Here is a 15,436-nt window from a genome sequence, read left to right on the forward strand (position 1 = left end):
AACTTCTTCAAAGCCTGAAATGGTTGATATCTAATGCTACAAACGTACTTCTAGGAAGTTTGCAACATCTGTTAATGTTTGAACAGCATTCATTACCTTTCAAACAGTTACTTTTATACAGCCTTACTGTAGTCATGTGTATCTGCTACTAATGAGAAAGATGTTGTTATTATTTTGAATTCTCTCTGTCTTTGGTAAAAAATTATATAACAATATGGTATACAAACATATGCAAACTAGTAGTGAATAAGCCTTGGACATAGCTTTATGTCATCTGGATTTTTTCTTTTGTCTTTTAGTTTTAAATTGAAGAGAAAATGTCACTTTACGATGATTTGGGAGTTGAGACCAGCGATTCTAAAACAGAAGGCTGGTCCAAAAATTTCAAACTACTACAGTCTCAATTGCAGGTGAAGAAAGCAGCCCTCACACAAGCAAAGGTAGAGTCCCTTTGTATTTTTGCTTTCTGTTATTCAGGCAAAGGAGCACTGAGGAAAGTTTGCGACCTTAGAATACCAAATTGGGGTAATTTTGCTAGGATTTGACTGTGAGTTTGTAGCGAGGAGCCTAGCAAAGCTGAGGGGGAAAAGGCAAGATGCGTGTTTCTTGAGGTCTGCTAGAGGGAGTCTTGCAAAACTAAAATCGAATGAAGAACTGATGTGTGTGCTGCAAGCCTCAGATCTTCTAACTGGCAGAGCCAAAAGCTGATGTTCAGATCTGACTAAAGAGAATGAGATTAAGCTTTTTTATTTTTTAAATAAGGGTCATACTGTAATTGATAGTTTGCAGTACTTGCTGTTGATCATTCTTGGCATTTTGCATCAGTTGTTATTTACGTATTTGCATCATTTTATGCTTGCTATTTAAAAGGCTTTCGGTGCTGAAGTGCAAATTGTTGTGCATTAGAAATTTTTGCAGAAAGTGTTACTAGTGTACATGAAAGGGAGAAGCAGTGCAGGCTAATTCCTTGAGCTTAAATTGATAGAGCCATTTTTTCTTTCTATTGCTGCAGTATTTCACCCTTTTTCTTTAAGCAGTGTTGATATTTTGGTTGAGGCAGAACACATGCGTGTTCTTTGTGGTGTGTCAGTTCAAAAGTGAGATTACTTAAAGAAAAAAATAGTAGTACTATAGATACCAAATACTTAAGTATGCACAGTATTTTTTCACTGGGATTACTCCTCATTTATGCTGCTAAAATTGCGGGCAGGATTTAGTTGATAATCGGAATAACCTGCATGAATGAAATCTAAATGGCTACTGTACTCGATATATTCTTTGTCTATGTAATTGATATGCAGTATATGTATAGACTAATAGAAGAATAGAATAGGCTTAGAAAATTCAGAGTTAAGAATAGATTAATACATTTTATCAGATGGTAAAATATGAAGAACAGTAGATATTCCAAATAAGTCTGAGCCCCTTCTTAAAAACACCCACTCGGTTCAAACTCATCTGAAGAGACCATTTGAATTTTTAATGTGTGTTTCTGGTCCTAGTTAAAACAAAAGACCGTTCACCTACTGCTGTATGTTCTAGTGCACGCACAGCAAAGTCTGATCTCACTTGCTTAAAAAGATGAAGATATGTGCTGATTTCACTGAAGTGTTCTTTGAAATACTGCATCAGATCTGTATTTGTGTAGCAGCTCTAACCATAGCTGGCAAGCATCTTTCTCAGAACTGAGCAGCCTCTGCCACCACTAAAACATGACATAAACTTAGTTATTCACATCAAGGTCATTAGAAATGTTGAGAATTACTGTATTTTGATGAACTGAAGAGAAATTATCTATTGAGCTTTGTTCAGTGAAGAATTTGAGATGGTGTTTTCATCCTTTGTTAAAAAAAATTGGAGATACCGGCTGCAAGTATACAGCAGAAGCTGCTTTTTAGAAAAGTGTTGTGTTATCTTTTTTAGACATTTTGTGTTTTGGTGATTTTTCAGAGCCAGAGAACAAAACAAACAACAGTTCTTGCTCCAGTGATTGACCTGAAACGTGGTAGCTCTTCTGATGAGAGACAGATTGTGGACACACCACCTCATGTAGCAGCTGGGTTAAAGGTAAGACGAAGACAGCTAAAGAAGTCCGGCTGTTAACGAATTGTTTGGAATTGGAAATCTTTGACTGCACTCTGTATTTTTATGTTTTCATTGTTTTTCCTAGTAGTCAAAGAAGTGATCATTTTCTGAAATTTACTTCCTCTGCTCAGAGTTTCTTTAATTAATGAATGTTTCAACTTTATAGAGACTTCCATGTGATATAATACAGAATTACCAAGATTAATGTGCAATTAAAATAAAAAAATGTTCCTAGCTTATTTCTGCTGAACAGCTTCAAAGTACTTCGCAAGACAGCAATTTGGTGAGGTAAATAAGGAAAGTAATTGTAATTGCACCAGTGTTGGAATTGGACCTGTATAACAATTGACTTAAAAATAAAAGCCACCTAACCCAGATCAGGTTCGAGACCACCTGAGGAACCTGAACATACACAAGTCTGTGGGACCTGACAAGATGCATCCCAGAGTCCTGAGGGAACTGGCTGATGCAGTTGCCAAACCACTCTCCATGATATTTGAAAAGTCCTGGCAGTCAAGTGAAGTCCCTGGAGACTGGTAAAAGGGAAACATTGCACCCATTCTTAAAAAGGGTAACAAGGAGGACCCTGGGAACTAGGGAACGCATCAGCCTCACCCTTGTGCCTGGGAAGATCATGGAACAGATCCTCCTAGAAGCTATGCCAAGGCACATGGAGGACAGGGAGGTGGTTCAAGACAGCCAGCATGGCTTCACCAAGGGCAAGCCCTGCCTGACCAACTACTGAGACTGGCCACATCAGTGGACAAGGGAAGAGCTGTGCATGTTATCTGTCTGGACTTATGTAAGGCCTTTGACATGGTCCCCCACAAGATCCTTCTCTCTAAATTGGAGGGGTGTGGATGTGAAGGGTGGACTGTTGGGTGAGTGAGGAACTGATTGGGTGGTCACACCCAGAGGGTAGTGGTCAGTGGCTCAATGTCCAGGTGGAGATGGGTGATGAGTGGTGTGCCTCGGGGGTCCATACTGGGACCAGTACTGTTTGATGTCTTCATCAGTGACCTACACAGTCGGATTGAGCGCACCCTCAGCAAGTTTGCAGATGACACCAAGCTGAGTGGAGCTGTTGACATGCCTGAGGGACGGAATGCCAGCCAAAGGGACCTGGACAAGCTCAAGGAATGGGCCCATGTGAGCCTCCTGAGGTTCCACAAGGCCAAGTGCAGGGTCCTGCACCTGGGTCGGGGCAACCCCTGCTATCAGTACAGGTTGGGAGATGAAGGGATTGAGAGCAGCCCTGCCAAGAAGGACTTGTGGGTACTGGTAGATGGAATCCTGCACCTGGGTTGGGGCAGCCCCCGATATCAGCACAGGCTGGGGGATGGAGGGATGGAGAGCAGCTCCATGGAGAAGGACTTGGGGGTACTGGGGGTGAAAAGCTGGACATGAGCTGGCAATGTGTGCTCACAGCCCAGAAGACCAGCCGTGTCCTGGGCTGCATCCAAAGCCGTGTGGCCAGCAGGGCGAGGGAGGGGATTCTGCCCCTCTGCCCCACTCTGGGGAGACCCCCCTGCAGTGCTGCATCCAGCTCTGGAGCCCTCGGCACAGGAGAGACATGGACTTGCTGGAGCGGGGCCAGAGGAGGCCCCAGCAACGCTCCGAGGGCTGGAACAGCTCTGCTGGGAGGACAGGCTGGGAGAGCTGGGGGCGTTCAGCCTGGAGCAGAGAAGGCTCCGGGGAGACCTCATTGCATCCGGCCAGAGTTTAAAGGAGGCTTATAAGAAAGATGGGGACAGACTTTTTAGCAGGGCCTGTTGTGACAGGACAAGGGCTTAAGCTGAAAGAGGGCAGATTTAGACTGGATACTTCTGTCTCTATACTTCTATTCTGCCTTCAAAGAAATTTTTGACAATGAGGGTGGTGAAACCCTGGCCCAGGTTGCCCAGAGAGGTGGTAGATGCCCCATCCCTGGAAATGTTCAAGGTCAGGTTGGATGGGTCTCTGAGCAACCTGATCTAGTTGGAGATGTCCCTTCTCGTTGCAGGGGGGTTGGACTAGATGATCTTTAAAGGTCCCTTCCAACACAAAGATTCTATGATAACCTTTTAAAATTGATTTCTTGTGGTAAGGTATCAAAAGAAACTTTCTCCTTGAAACTTTTTCAAAGGTGAGGGTTCTGAAGTAGTTCTTTCAGATGGAGGAAGAACAGTATGTGCACCTCTATCAGTGTTATATTAATAGCAGATGATGAAAAAGGCTGATGAGTTTGTGTGGGAGGGCCCCTTGCAGATGGTTGCAACAGCCAGATACCATGACACTTCTAATAATGAATTAATGGGTTTTGAAAAAGTCTTGTTCACACTGATTTGCTGCTGCTTTGTATTTGGCAGGGGCAGTGGATGGGAGTGATTCTTCATGGAAAAATTAGTGAGAGACTGAGTGAAATGTCAGTTTTAAGTAAAGCTAAGATTTCTTCTAGTACCACTGTGCTTACGGTATTACCTGCCATTACAGAAGTCAGGAATTGAATTTTGTGGTGTTGAGCGAGAGAAGGAAGTGTTAAATGCTTGGTTTACAACTGGATGTTGTGTTCAGATCTCAGCTGAAAAAAACCCTTTTTCTTTTGTAAGGATCCTGTACCTAGTGGTTTTTCTGCGGGAGATGTGTTGATTCCTTTGGCAGATGAGTATGACCCCATGTTCCCAAATGATTATGAAAAAGTGGTAAAACGTCAAAGAGAGGAACGACAGAGGCAGCGTGAGCTGGAGAGGCAAAAGGAGATTGAAGAAAGAGAAAAGTAAGGCTTTTGTTTAAACTCATGACATATTGACAATTAGATAAGAATAGAAACATGGATTTGTTTAGTTTTATCCCTCTAAACAGTTTCAGGAAGATTCTTAAAGGTTTTGTGAAGAATAGCCTACGTTTGTAGAAACAAGCGCAATGTTTTAATTAATATGTTTTAATGCTCTCACTAAAATTGCCTAACAGTGCAAAAAAGATAGGATTTATCATGTTTGCAGCCTCTTTGGCTGAAAGAAAGTTTTTCTACATTTACTTTATTTTGATAGTAGCAGCAGTATTTGGGTGCTTCATGCATCATTATCAGGCTTTGACGTTGCAGGTATTTTGGAGTATTTGTTGTCAGTATAACCTGACTATAGAAATACCTTTTAACACTCAGTGATAAACCTTCCTTTCTGCTTTTAAATACTCTGAACTGATACATGAATGCATTCAGTTTTAAAGATGTAGCTAGCACAGCCTTTGAGAGGGATAGTTGCTTTTTTTTTTTTTAGTGTTCTCTATTCAATTTAAGTAAGTTAATTGTGTATTTATTACTCTTTTTGTCTCTGAACAAAAGAAAATACTACTTATTTTTAATGACTTTAATACCCTTTCCCTGGAATAAGAAATCTCTCTAATCATATTAAAGAAATTGAATGCAGATTCCATGTCCTATTGAAATAGGTGGTAAAACATCTGCCAGCCAGGCAGTAACAATTATGTTTTAAAGTGAAATTAATAAGCTAGCTTCATCATGCTATGAATTATCTAAAGTCTATGGAATTACAAGATGGATGTTCTGTTGCCCTGTTTAAATTGTGGAAATTAATATTTCTAGTCCTTTGGACTTCTCTCTCTTCTCTCAGTTGTATCTTCATTGTTCTGGTGGAGGAAAGCCTGAGGCTCTGTCATACTAGCATGCAAGATCTCAGAAATCTGGGCTGTCATTTCCACAGCTTCAGCATTGATTGCTATTTAGTCATGCTTGTACTTGCTGTATGTGGGCCAAGAGGGTAGTCTTTGTATATAAACATTAGAGAGAGGAAGTGAAAAATGCATAATACATTCTGATTTAAAACTGGGGAAACAATCTCAGCCAACCTGCATCAGATGTATTCTTTGTGATAACCCGGGTATTTGAACAGAGTGTACATTTGTTTTAAATTCAGAGTGTAGAGGTTCAGAAGTTTTGTCTGGTTCCTTAGGAGTGCGTTTTTAGCATCTGGTAGCACAGTTTTGATGGCTGTGCTGGGAGTGAGATCTGATTTATGCCCCAAGCTGTGCTCTTAACTTTTTGGGGAAAATACTTTTCCTTTTTCTAAAGTGTTAAAACGAGTAATTTCATGATCACAATAAATAACAGTTGAAGTCCAAACAATTCTTGAAGCATTTCTCACCTAAATGTTAGAAGTGTTAATAGATTTGCTTGAATCTTATTTTAATTGCCAAGCTAGCTTCTCAAGAATCTGCTTTTTAATTGACTGAGTAAATGACATTACACTGTATAGTCTGTGATGGGGAATTTAAAAAGGATTCTGTTCAAAGCAGGGTGACTAACTTACAACTCTTGTTACCTTCCTATAGGTTCCATCCAACACCTCTTCCATTACAGTCATTCAATCACTGTAGTCAGTTTGGACCAGATTTATTCAGATGCTTGCTCATTTCCATACATTCCTTGGCTGGCTTGGAAGTGGACAATGTTCTTGCTTTGGATCCATCTTATATTTTACAAAAAGTACTCCATGAGAATAAAAGCAAAGAAGCAAAAAGTAGAGGTGTTTACTTACACCTTCATGGAAAACATTATAAAATGCCTATTAGAGTGTAGCAGTATAGTTCACACTGCAAATGTGTGAATCACGAGTTAAAGCAAAGAATTGGTTTAATGGTTTCTTATCCTAACTTACTGTGTCTCCTAGAAGACGTAAAGACAGACATGAAGCCAGTGGATTTTCAAGAAGACCAGATCCAGATTCTGATGAAGATGAAGATTATGAAAGGGAAAGACGAAAAAGAAGTAAGGGAGCTGTTTACGTTTTTGATGGGGAAGGAGGAGGAATGGGGGGGGAGTGGAATTCACAATCCTGTTCCTGTTTCATGGATTCTGTATTTCTCTGTTCTCAGCTGAGAAAGTATGCTGTTATTTCTGAGCCTTTAGAATAAACCTAGCATTTTATTACAACATAACTGTCATAATGCAGAAAACTGTTCTTTCTGTGGAAGGAGATGGCAGCTACATAATTTGTGGAAAGACCTTTTTACATTAGTTTATAGATACCTGTTTTAAGTTTCTGCATGGTGTAGGTTCCAGGAAAGGGGTGAGGCATGAGATACAATCAGGCTATGGGAATCACTGAGTTTTCGCTGTTAAAGTTTACCATTCCTGAATTGTTATTTGAATGCCCTTAGAACTGGTTAGAAGATGTAGATCTGTGTGATGAGATACATCTTTGAATAAACAAAATTGAACTTTATTCTCTTTCAGCAATAAAGTTACAGTAAATAATTCAGGTCTGTTATTTTAAAAAAGAAAATTTCTGACATGGGACATTTAAAATATTTGCTTTGCCTTGGAAGTTTGGGACTACATTAGAATATTGCTCATTGAAATATGGAAGGGGCTTTGTACTTTACTGCTTTGAAAGTGTAGTTAATCTTGAACAGAGTATCTTTTTCATTTGGTTTGATTGAGCAGTTTTAGGACTGAAGGTTTGTTTCACTGTAGTCTTTCATTTTGAAATCCTGTGGAATATGTATATGTAGTACGTCATTGCATTTTGATGTTGTCTCCCTTGATGTACTTTTCATTCATTTCTAGTTCACCACTGTTGAAACTTCTCAGACTGCTCTCTTGCTAATTTTTTGTTGATAAGAGATGTATGTTAAGAATTGTCTGGTAAGGAGCCAGCAGCTGTGTTAAGATTCAGTGAAACTATTCCAAGCAGCAAAACCTAATCGTAGGAATGTGTTGTCTTCCATTTTGCTCATAGGTATGGGAGGAGCTGCCATTGCACCACCCACTTCTCTTGTTGAGAAGGACAAAGAACGTAAGTAACACCAAAATCCTGTTCTCTAAAACCCAGTGTTTATTTCTCACTCAACCTTCTATGCAGTTAAATTGTCCTGTCACTCTTCCCATATGATTCTTTGTAGCAGGAGAACTTATACTAGTACTTTGTTGACGGGTGATGCTGTGGAGAACCTGTGATAGTACTGTGCTTCACGTCTCAGTTCTAAAGGATTCTTTCTGTATTGCTGGAAAAGGGGTTTGGCAAGCTGTTCTGTTATAACCACGTTCAGTTACTCATTTCTGATATGAAAGAAGAAATGTTGCAGACAGGTTTCGCTGGGTAGACTAGAAACGTCCACAGCATGGGGAGGGAAGTTTTTCATCACCCTTTGCTTTAGGAGGTACTTTATGAATATCTTTTCGGAAGGGGTTATGCACTACAGGCAGAATTTTGTAGTTTTTTGAGGGATGTGGTATCTATTAGAGATGTGTGCCTGCTAGGGTTTCCTTCCATGAAGATAGCTTGAAGATTGTAGTTGTCCACTAGATGGCATAATCTTGCTATAAGAACAAAACTGTTAGGATTTTTTTTCATGTCTAATTGTCTTGCATCTTAACATTAAAATAATGAACAGCATGTTGTGCGTGCTGTTAAAAAATAATAAGAAAAAAGAATCTTAAACACACGAACTTTCCTTTGGGAATCCTGATTTTATCTATGAGAAGATTCAAGTTAAAAAAATGAAGCTTGGCAGAGTGAGTGAATGATATAATAGTGAAAGTATTTGAAGTGTGTAAACATGAAAAACAGAAAGAGATTGTTTTCAGTAAATAATTAAGAGCAATTGAGCGGTGTCAAGGAAAAGTAAATATAGACTGGAAATGGTAGAAATATCCTGAGGGGGAGAGCTTTCAAAATGTGACATGATCTCACAAGGAAACCTTTGTACAGCTTGTTACTTGATGCTCAAAGCTAGGCTGGAAAAACCTGAGAAAATACTGCTGTAGCAGAAGGCCCATAGTCCAGTCCCTTTGCTGCTTAAATAGGGATTTTTTTTCCTCACACAACATCCCCAAACTTCGTGTCTGACATCTTACGTGGTAAGATACAAGCACTGGTTCACAAGAAAATAATCTAAAATTAAGTCAGTCTAAAAGTCCATAAGTACATTCTAAAGTATGTTCTGCATATTTTCTTTAGTGTTCTGTAGGAGTTTTTTTATATTTTGCCATTTGATTTGTCAGTGGAAGATAGTTTAACAATCTAATCTGCGTTTTTAATATATATTCATCTTCCAGGAAGGTTTCCATTCAGAGTTTGTCAGTGAGGTCTCTTAAGACTGTATAAACATTTTGCTTCAAGTTGTATTCATTCTTTTTAATGGACTGATTTCTCTTTTGTGTAAACATACAGTGTACTTTTCTTTACAGTCCTCAGGCCCCAAGCTGTCTGCATTGATCCACTTTTGTCATAATTCTGTTCCTGATGAATGGGGCTTTTAAGTTTGCTTGTCCTCTGTCTGGATAAACTCATTGTTGCGCAGGTGGCATCTTAATGTTTCTTTTCTCCATCTGGTAAGAGGTTAATTGCATTGTAGACCTACGAATGCAAACTCATTGTATATCCTATGAGGAAAATCCAGAGTAACGCAACTCAAATCTTGTTTTTGAGAGAGATGAGGGGATATTAGAGCAGCATGTGCAGAGGAAACATTCTTTTGATTTGGATGTGTGTGGAAGCCTTTTTTTTTGTAGTTTGTTAGTATTAAAGCAGAAAGAAGTACCCAACTTGCAGATGAAGAGCTGTCTGTAAATGAGTTAGATACAAGGCATAGTACTCTAGTGTTCATAACAAGTAGGTAGTTCATGCAAAGTATTTTACTGAAAAAGCAAACATCTCCCTTTTATTTAGCTGTAGCATCATTTCCATTTGAAGAGGAGTCAAGACCTCGGGCACCATCTTCCAAAGCAGCTATTCCTCCTCCAGTGTATGATGAGCCAGAAAGACCTCGTTCCCCCACGGGACCAAGCAACTCTTTCCTTGCTAACATGGGGTAAATGATTGACTTACGCACATTTTGTGGAAAAAGGCATTAGAAGGTGGTGGAAATCAAAAGTTAAAATAGTTTGTCAGTAGAGAACACAACCCTTTGCATGTATGTGGTTAGTCTGAGTGCATATAGTCCTGCCAGTCTGAGTGCATATAGTCCTAACTGGCAGGGTACAGAAAAATCAGTGGATTTACTCTATGGGGAGAAATGCATCTGAGGTGGTTGCATTCAAGGCTGTCGAAGTTCTTTTATGTTCTGTTATAACATAACATAACTCTTTTATAAGCGAGTTCTGAAGCCACGTTCCAGTATAAAGTGTTTATGGCTTGTACAAGCCAAGCTAATGTAGTATACAGCAAAACACAGATGGCATGTTAGTTCAAGCTTTGTCTTAAATTTGCTGTGTACCGGTGGGCAAATCATTTCAGCTCTGCTTTGTTTGTTTGTTAAAAAATTCAAAGCATATTTGCATGAATGTGGCAGCTGCGGCTGCAAATCTGTCCATTTACTTTTCTGCCTTGGATTAGCATTGTGTGTAACACTAACGTGTTACTGCTCTGGCAACAAAGTCAAGTTGAATTTATAATTCAAAACAGATTGGAGACCTTATTTGAAAGGTGTAGTGGTTAGCTCTAGTCTTCTTATCAGTTGCAGAAATGCAGTTTCAGTGTAGTCAAAACTGTATCCAGGAGGAACACAGACATAAAAGTGTAGTTTATTCCATTATTACACTGCATTTCCATTTTGGAGACAATTTTTCATGCAACTTTTTGATAGAAACACTTTTTTATTTTCCCCCTCCACATTGTCCAGAAAAAGTATAACCAAAGTCAGTACTTTTGGGCCAGTTTGTGCTTTGTTACCACCTCTAGTTAGCAATACCCTGGGACCTTCACTTCACTGAAGGAAGTGCTAAAAATACAACCTAACGTCCCTTACTTTGACCACACAACTGGCTACTGTTTATCCTGTGACTTAGTGTCTTAACCTTTCAGCGTACATAGCCAGACTTTTTGGCCTTTTTTAATACGTCTTTGTATGTTTCATATAGTATGCTTAGAAAATAGTCACGTAGTCACTGATTCTGCATTTTCTGTGTAATCTTATATGCCTGTTGGTAAAATGGGGGTGACTAAGCGTAGACTGTTTACTGTGGTGTAAAGTACTGTACCATGGCATGTCTTTTGTGCCTGGCCTATCTAGCTATGGTCTCCAAAGAAATGTCAACATGTGTAGGTATATTTTGATTCTAAATATTCATTCAGTGGGAGTTTCAAAATCTGTCACTGGAGGTACCTTTTGTAAGGTACTTATAAAAAAAAAAAAGGTACCTTTAAATAGCTTGGGACTATTGCCTCAGTAAGTCCTTAAAAATTCAGAAAGTTGAGACATGTTTAAATTAATACTGAGGATATCCAGATATGTTGTAGGAAGGGATAGCAAAGCCATGTACTCGGGAACTTACGCTAGCTTTGAACTAGTAGGTAGTAGAATGTCATCTAATGTGGGAAGTAGATTGTTCCACATTTGCCTTTTCTCTCAAGCTTTTGATACCAGCCACTGGCAAAGATAAGAAACTAGACTAAATAGACCTTGGTCTAATCTGTTTTGTGATTTACTATCAGCAACCTGATTGAGTGAAAGATGTCCCTGCCCTTGGCAGAGGGCTTGGACTAGCTGATCTTTACAGGTCTTTTCCAACCCAAACCATTCTATAGAGTGTATGATGTTGACTTGTGCTGCTAATAGATGTTGAGTTGTATTTGGAAAAGTATGAACAATTTTATTTAGTCAAATTCTCTGACAGCTTTTCCTCCTGTAATTCAGGGGTAACACTTCATCTTCACAGAGTGCTGTGAAGTTGCTAGATTGTAAAATTGCATAGAAGCTCTTAACTTTTCAGTCTTTGTGTAATGAGATTTTAAGAGGTAGAGTATTGAAGCATTCAGCAGAAATGCAATGTTAATGTTTTGTGTAAGAAACCTTTACTAAGTGATGCTTTTTGTCTTTGCAGAGGGACAGTAGCTCATAAAATCATGCAGAAGTATGGTTTCAGAGAGGGCCAGGGGCTGGGAAAGCATGAACAGGGGCTGAGCACAGCACTGTCAGTAGAGAAAACAAGCAAGAGGGGCGGCAAGATCATTGTTGGCGAATCTGCAGAGAAAGGTAATGTTGTCCTACACCAATAAGTTTGTGAAAAATGGTCAGGGAAAAATAATACTTCAGGCTCAGCGGAAGCTCCTGGATTTTTTTGTTTACCTTCTGTCCTTGCAGAAAGTACTAGTTAGAGTTGGAAGAATGTCTCACGTTCTTTCTTGTGGAAATGTATCTTTTTAATCTTTTTTTTAAAGCGTTCCTCTATTAATTATTTTAGCTCATCCTCCCTTTCTCCCATCAGTTGTCTTCCTTTAGTGTTTGGATGCTTCTTCAAGGGGTGATCCTGCTCTGCTCCTGCTGTCTTTCTCCCTATCACGTGCTTTAGAAATTGCCTTCATTTCCCTGCTGTTGTAAGCCTAGATGTTGTCTGTAGATCAGACTAGAACTGCACCTCTGCCTAAGCACAAGTGTTTGAAGTCAGGCGATCTGATTTTTAGCTCTTAGGGGATCTGGTACAATTCTGAACTTTGGAATTATTTCCCTCAAAGAAATAATATGTTGTCAGTGTTCTGGCTTAATTCACATTCTGTAGCAGTGATTTTTCTTCTTATTGTCCTCCCAAATAGCTAAGAGTTCTGAGTGACTGTTCTTCACCAATATGGTTATGTATATGTAGTAACATTTTGTGGGTTTTATTCCGTTGTTTGGTAACAGTAAGATTCTGATAAAAGCCCCCATGTAAAGTTTAAATGAACTTTAATCTTAAATTATTCCATGAGTCACTGTTCTGTCTTCATAGCAGAAACGGGCAAGAAAGCGGATTCTAACCCCTTGACTGAGATACTGAAATGCCCAACTAAAGTGGTTTTACTAAGGGTAAGTTGGGAGTGAGGGAATGTGTCTTGGTATTTGCAGCATACCTGACAGGTTGAAATACTTAAACCTGTGTTCCTGTTACAATGACTGTACAGTTTGAGTGGTTCTGGTCTGCTCCTACGTGTGCTTTGTGTTGTGGAGAAAATACGTGTCTTCCTAGATATAAGTTGTGACTGTAAATCAATACTGCTTCGGATTATACCGTTCCCTTGTCCTAGTGCTATGGAGCGCTCTCCTCCTGTGGCTCTTGACTGGTAAACAGAAGCTTAAAGTATTCACGGTCACAGTTGCATGCGTCGGTGATTTGCCTACATAATCATCTATACAGACGACATCCAGTGAGTTAGGGTTATTCTTTGAACTTTCAGAACATGGTAGGTGCTGGGGAGGTGGATGAAGATCTAGAAGTTGAAACTAAGGAAGAATGCGAAAAATATGGCAAGGTTGGGAAGTGTGTCATCTTTGAGGTAAGAAATAATCTCTCTTTGGCTGCTCTAAAAGTCAGCTGGGCCCTTGTCCCTCACGAGTTGATACTGCCTTAGAGAAGGGGCGTAGATTAGATCTCGCAGGGTCCTTTTCTGTGTTGGGATTCTGTGTTTTCCTTATCTGTGAGATACAAACTTAATGTCAGAAGCTGGGCAAAAATCTCTGGGCATTTTTGGAACCTCTTTGTTGTGTTGTCTTCACTACCTTTATGAAGAGCAGCAATTTAAAACAGTATTTTTGCTCCTGTTGTAATTCCTTCTGGGGTTTGGGTTTGTTTGGGTTTTTTTTTCCTCAGATTCCTGGTGCCGCTGATGATGAAGCTGTAAGAATATTTTTAGAGTTTGAACGTGTTGAATCTGCCATCAAAGGTAGGATACTAAATTGTGTCCTGGGAACCTCAAGAGTTAACTTCTGTAGAGAGATTAAACAGGCTCACTGATGAGGCTCTTCAGCTAAAGAAATGTTTATTTTATTGAATTGCTGCTTGCTGACCTGTTCTTGGTTTGAATTTCAGCTGTTGTGGATCTAAATGGAAGATACTTTGGAGGCAGAGTTGTGAAGGCTTGTTTCTACAACCTGGACAAGTTCAGAGTACTGGATCTGGCAGAGCAAGTTTGATTTTAAAAATTTAGCTCGAGGTGTCACTGTTTTGGCAATCATGTTTTCAGCGGTAGGCTGGGAATAAAGAAGAGAAAAGTAGCTTTCCTAGCAAACTGGAAACAAGCCTCATTGAATGGATTTTTCGCATTCGTTGTGACTTACGTTTTTTGTAATATAAAGCCCTTTGAAAGTAAGATTCATGTCTGTGTGTTTTTGAATTGCACAATTCTGCTTATTGCTCTGGGGATCGTGGTTTTTCTGAGCTTTCAGATGACTTCGTTCTTTTGAAAACCCACTGCTGGGAGATGCTTTGTCTGTATTCCTGCTTTCCTTGTTCTGGTGCTTCATCATGGAGTCCCTGTGCTGCATCCACAATAAGTGGGAAGCTTTGGAAAAGGACTATGTGCTATCATGCTTCTCTTCCCTGATGGTATCTCTCAGAGTTACAGCCTTTCTCTTGTAAGCCCTCCGTCTGCACACCAGAGTGATTTGGGGTCATTGGACAGTTGGCAGCTAGTTTGTTCTCTCCTGACTCCAGGACAATACTTTCTATGCCAGAACAGGCGCTAAATTAACAAGGAATGAGTCTGTCTTTCTTCCCAAATCCAAAGAAAATACACATGTAACCCAGGGAAATGGAAGGAAGAAGGAATTTAAAGTGCTTAGCCGTTTGAATCGGAATGAGTGGACTGTTAGCTGGAGCTCTGTGCTGTCAGGTGGTCTTTGCTAGAAATATCCAGTAATATTAACTTATTACAGGCTGTTACTGATATGCTATAGGCAGAACTGAAACTCATTCTTGTATCTGGCCAGCTGTCAGATTCTCACCCTCTGTACTGTCACACGTAGGTAACTAACTTTTTGCTTAATCGATTCAAACCTGGCATTTGTGCGTTCTCTTTCTTCCTATATTTGAGGTCAAGTAACATTGGGGTTGGGCTTTTTTTTTTTTTGTTTTGTTTTGTTTGAGGAAGAGTGCCAGTCGAAGTTTTTGAAGTAGGAGGCAATGAAAGAAATTCTGGTATGAAAATCTGAATTGTTGACTCAGCTACTAAATGCTACAACTCTTTCTTGTTTTTTCAGTCTGATGTAAAATAACACATAGCACTCTGCTCCTGGTTTTATGTTTGCTTTTTGTTTGGGAATAGTACGTGACAAAAAGTTGGCAAGAAGTGGCTATGCAATGGTGCAGTTGTCTCTGCTCCATTATACCTAGAGTTGTGCAGATATTAAAATGGAAGTGAGTTCTGAGGGCATTTTAGCTGTTTGAAAGCTGATGCTGGATGTCTTTTTCCTGTTGCACACATGTATTGGGGGGTGGGGGTATAGACCTGTAGTTGATCAACGCTGTGAATATCTCCAGTTATTGCTCTTAATAATTACTAAGTTTTTGCTGCAGATCTATATGACAAACCCTTGCTCTTGTGTTTTGCTTATTTTTGTCTGCTTGTGTTCCACCAACCTCTGTACAAACATGTGCTTG

The 15,436-nt window shown here is 39.6% G+C and overlaps 1 protein-coding gene across 3 annotated transcripts; it reads left to right on the plus strand.

The window, feature by feature from the left end:
- The first annotated feature begins 298 nt into the window (after nucleotides 1-298).
- RBM17 (RNA binding motif protein 17) lies at nucleotides 299-14,291 on the plus strand. 3 transcript variants are annotated; one of them, XM_010294685.1, is made up of 11 exons: nucleotides 299-440; nucleotides 1,951-2,067; nucleotides 4,674-4,840; nucleotides 6,753-6,850; nucleotides 7,824-7,880; nucleotides 9,756-9,897; nucleotides 11,909-12,060; nucleotides 12,791-12,867; nucleotides 13,236-13,334; nucleotides 13,649-13,721; nucleotides 13,868-14,291. In XM_010294685.1, exons 1-11 carry the CDS (start codon nucleotides 318-320, stop codon nucleotides 13,969-13,971), a joined length of 1,209 nt encoding a protein of 402 aa, XP_010292987.1. In that variant the 5' UTR covers nucleotides 299-317; the 3' UTR covers nucleotides 13,972-14,291. The 3 variants fall into 3 exon arrangements, with proteins under 3 accessions (XP_010292987.1, XP_010292989.1, XP_010292988.1); XM_010294687.1 differs by having other exon boundaries at nucleotides 6,756-6,850; XM_010294686.1 differs by having other exon boundaries at nucleotides 12,794-12,867; nucleotides 13,868-13,971.
- The last annotated feature ends 1,145 nt before the right edge of the window (nucleotides 14,292-15,436 follow it).

The sequence above is a fragment of the Phaethon lepturus genome, unplaced genomic scaffold, assembly GCF_000687285.1.
Source record: "Phaethon lepturus isolate BGI_N335 unplaced genomic scaffold, ASM68728v1 scaffold1229, whole genome shotgun sequence".
NCBI lineage: Eukaryota > Metazoa > Chordata > Aves > Phaethontiformes > Phaethontidae > Phaethon > Phaethon lepturus.

Bases quoted from the DNA above. Each gene is read 5' to 3' on its own strand.
- RBM17 (XM_010294685.1), top strand. From the start codon at position 318: ATGTCACTTTACGATGATTTGGGAGTTGAGACCAGCGATTCTAAAACA. The intron at 12,061-12,790 runs GTAATGTTGTCC...CTGTCTTCATAG, and splicing joins TGGCGAATCTGCAGAGAAAG to CAGAAACGGGCAAGAAAGCG. The intron at 13,722-13,867 runs GTAGGATACTAA...TTTGAATTTCAG, and splicing joins TGTTGAATCTGCCATCAAAG to CTGTTGTGGATCTAAATGGA.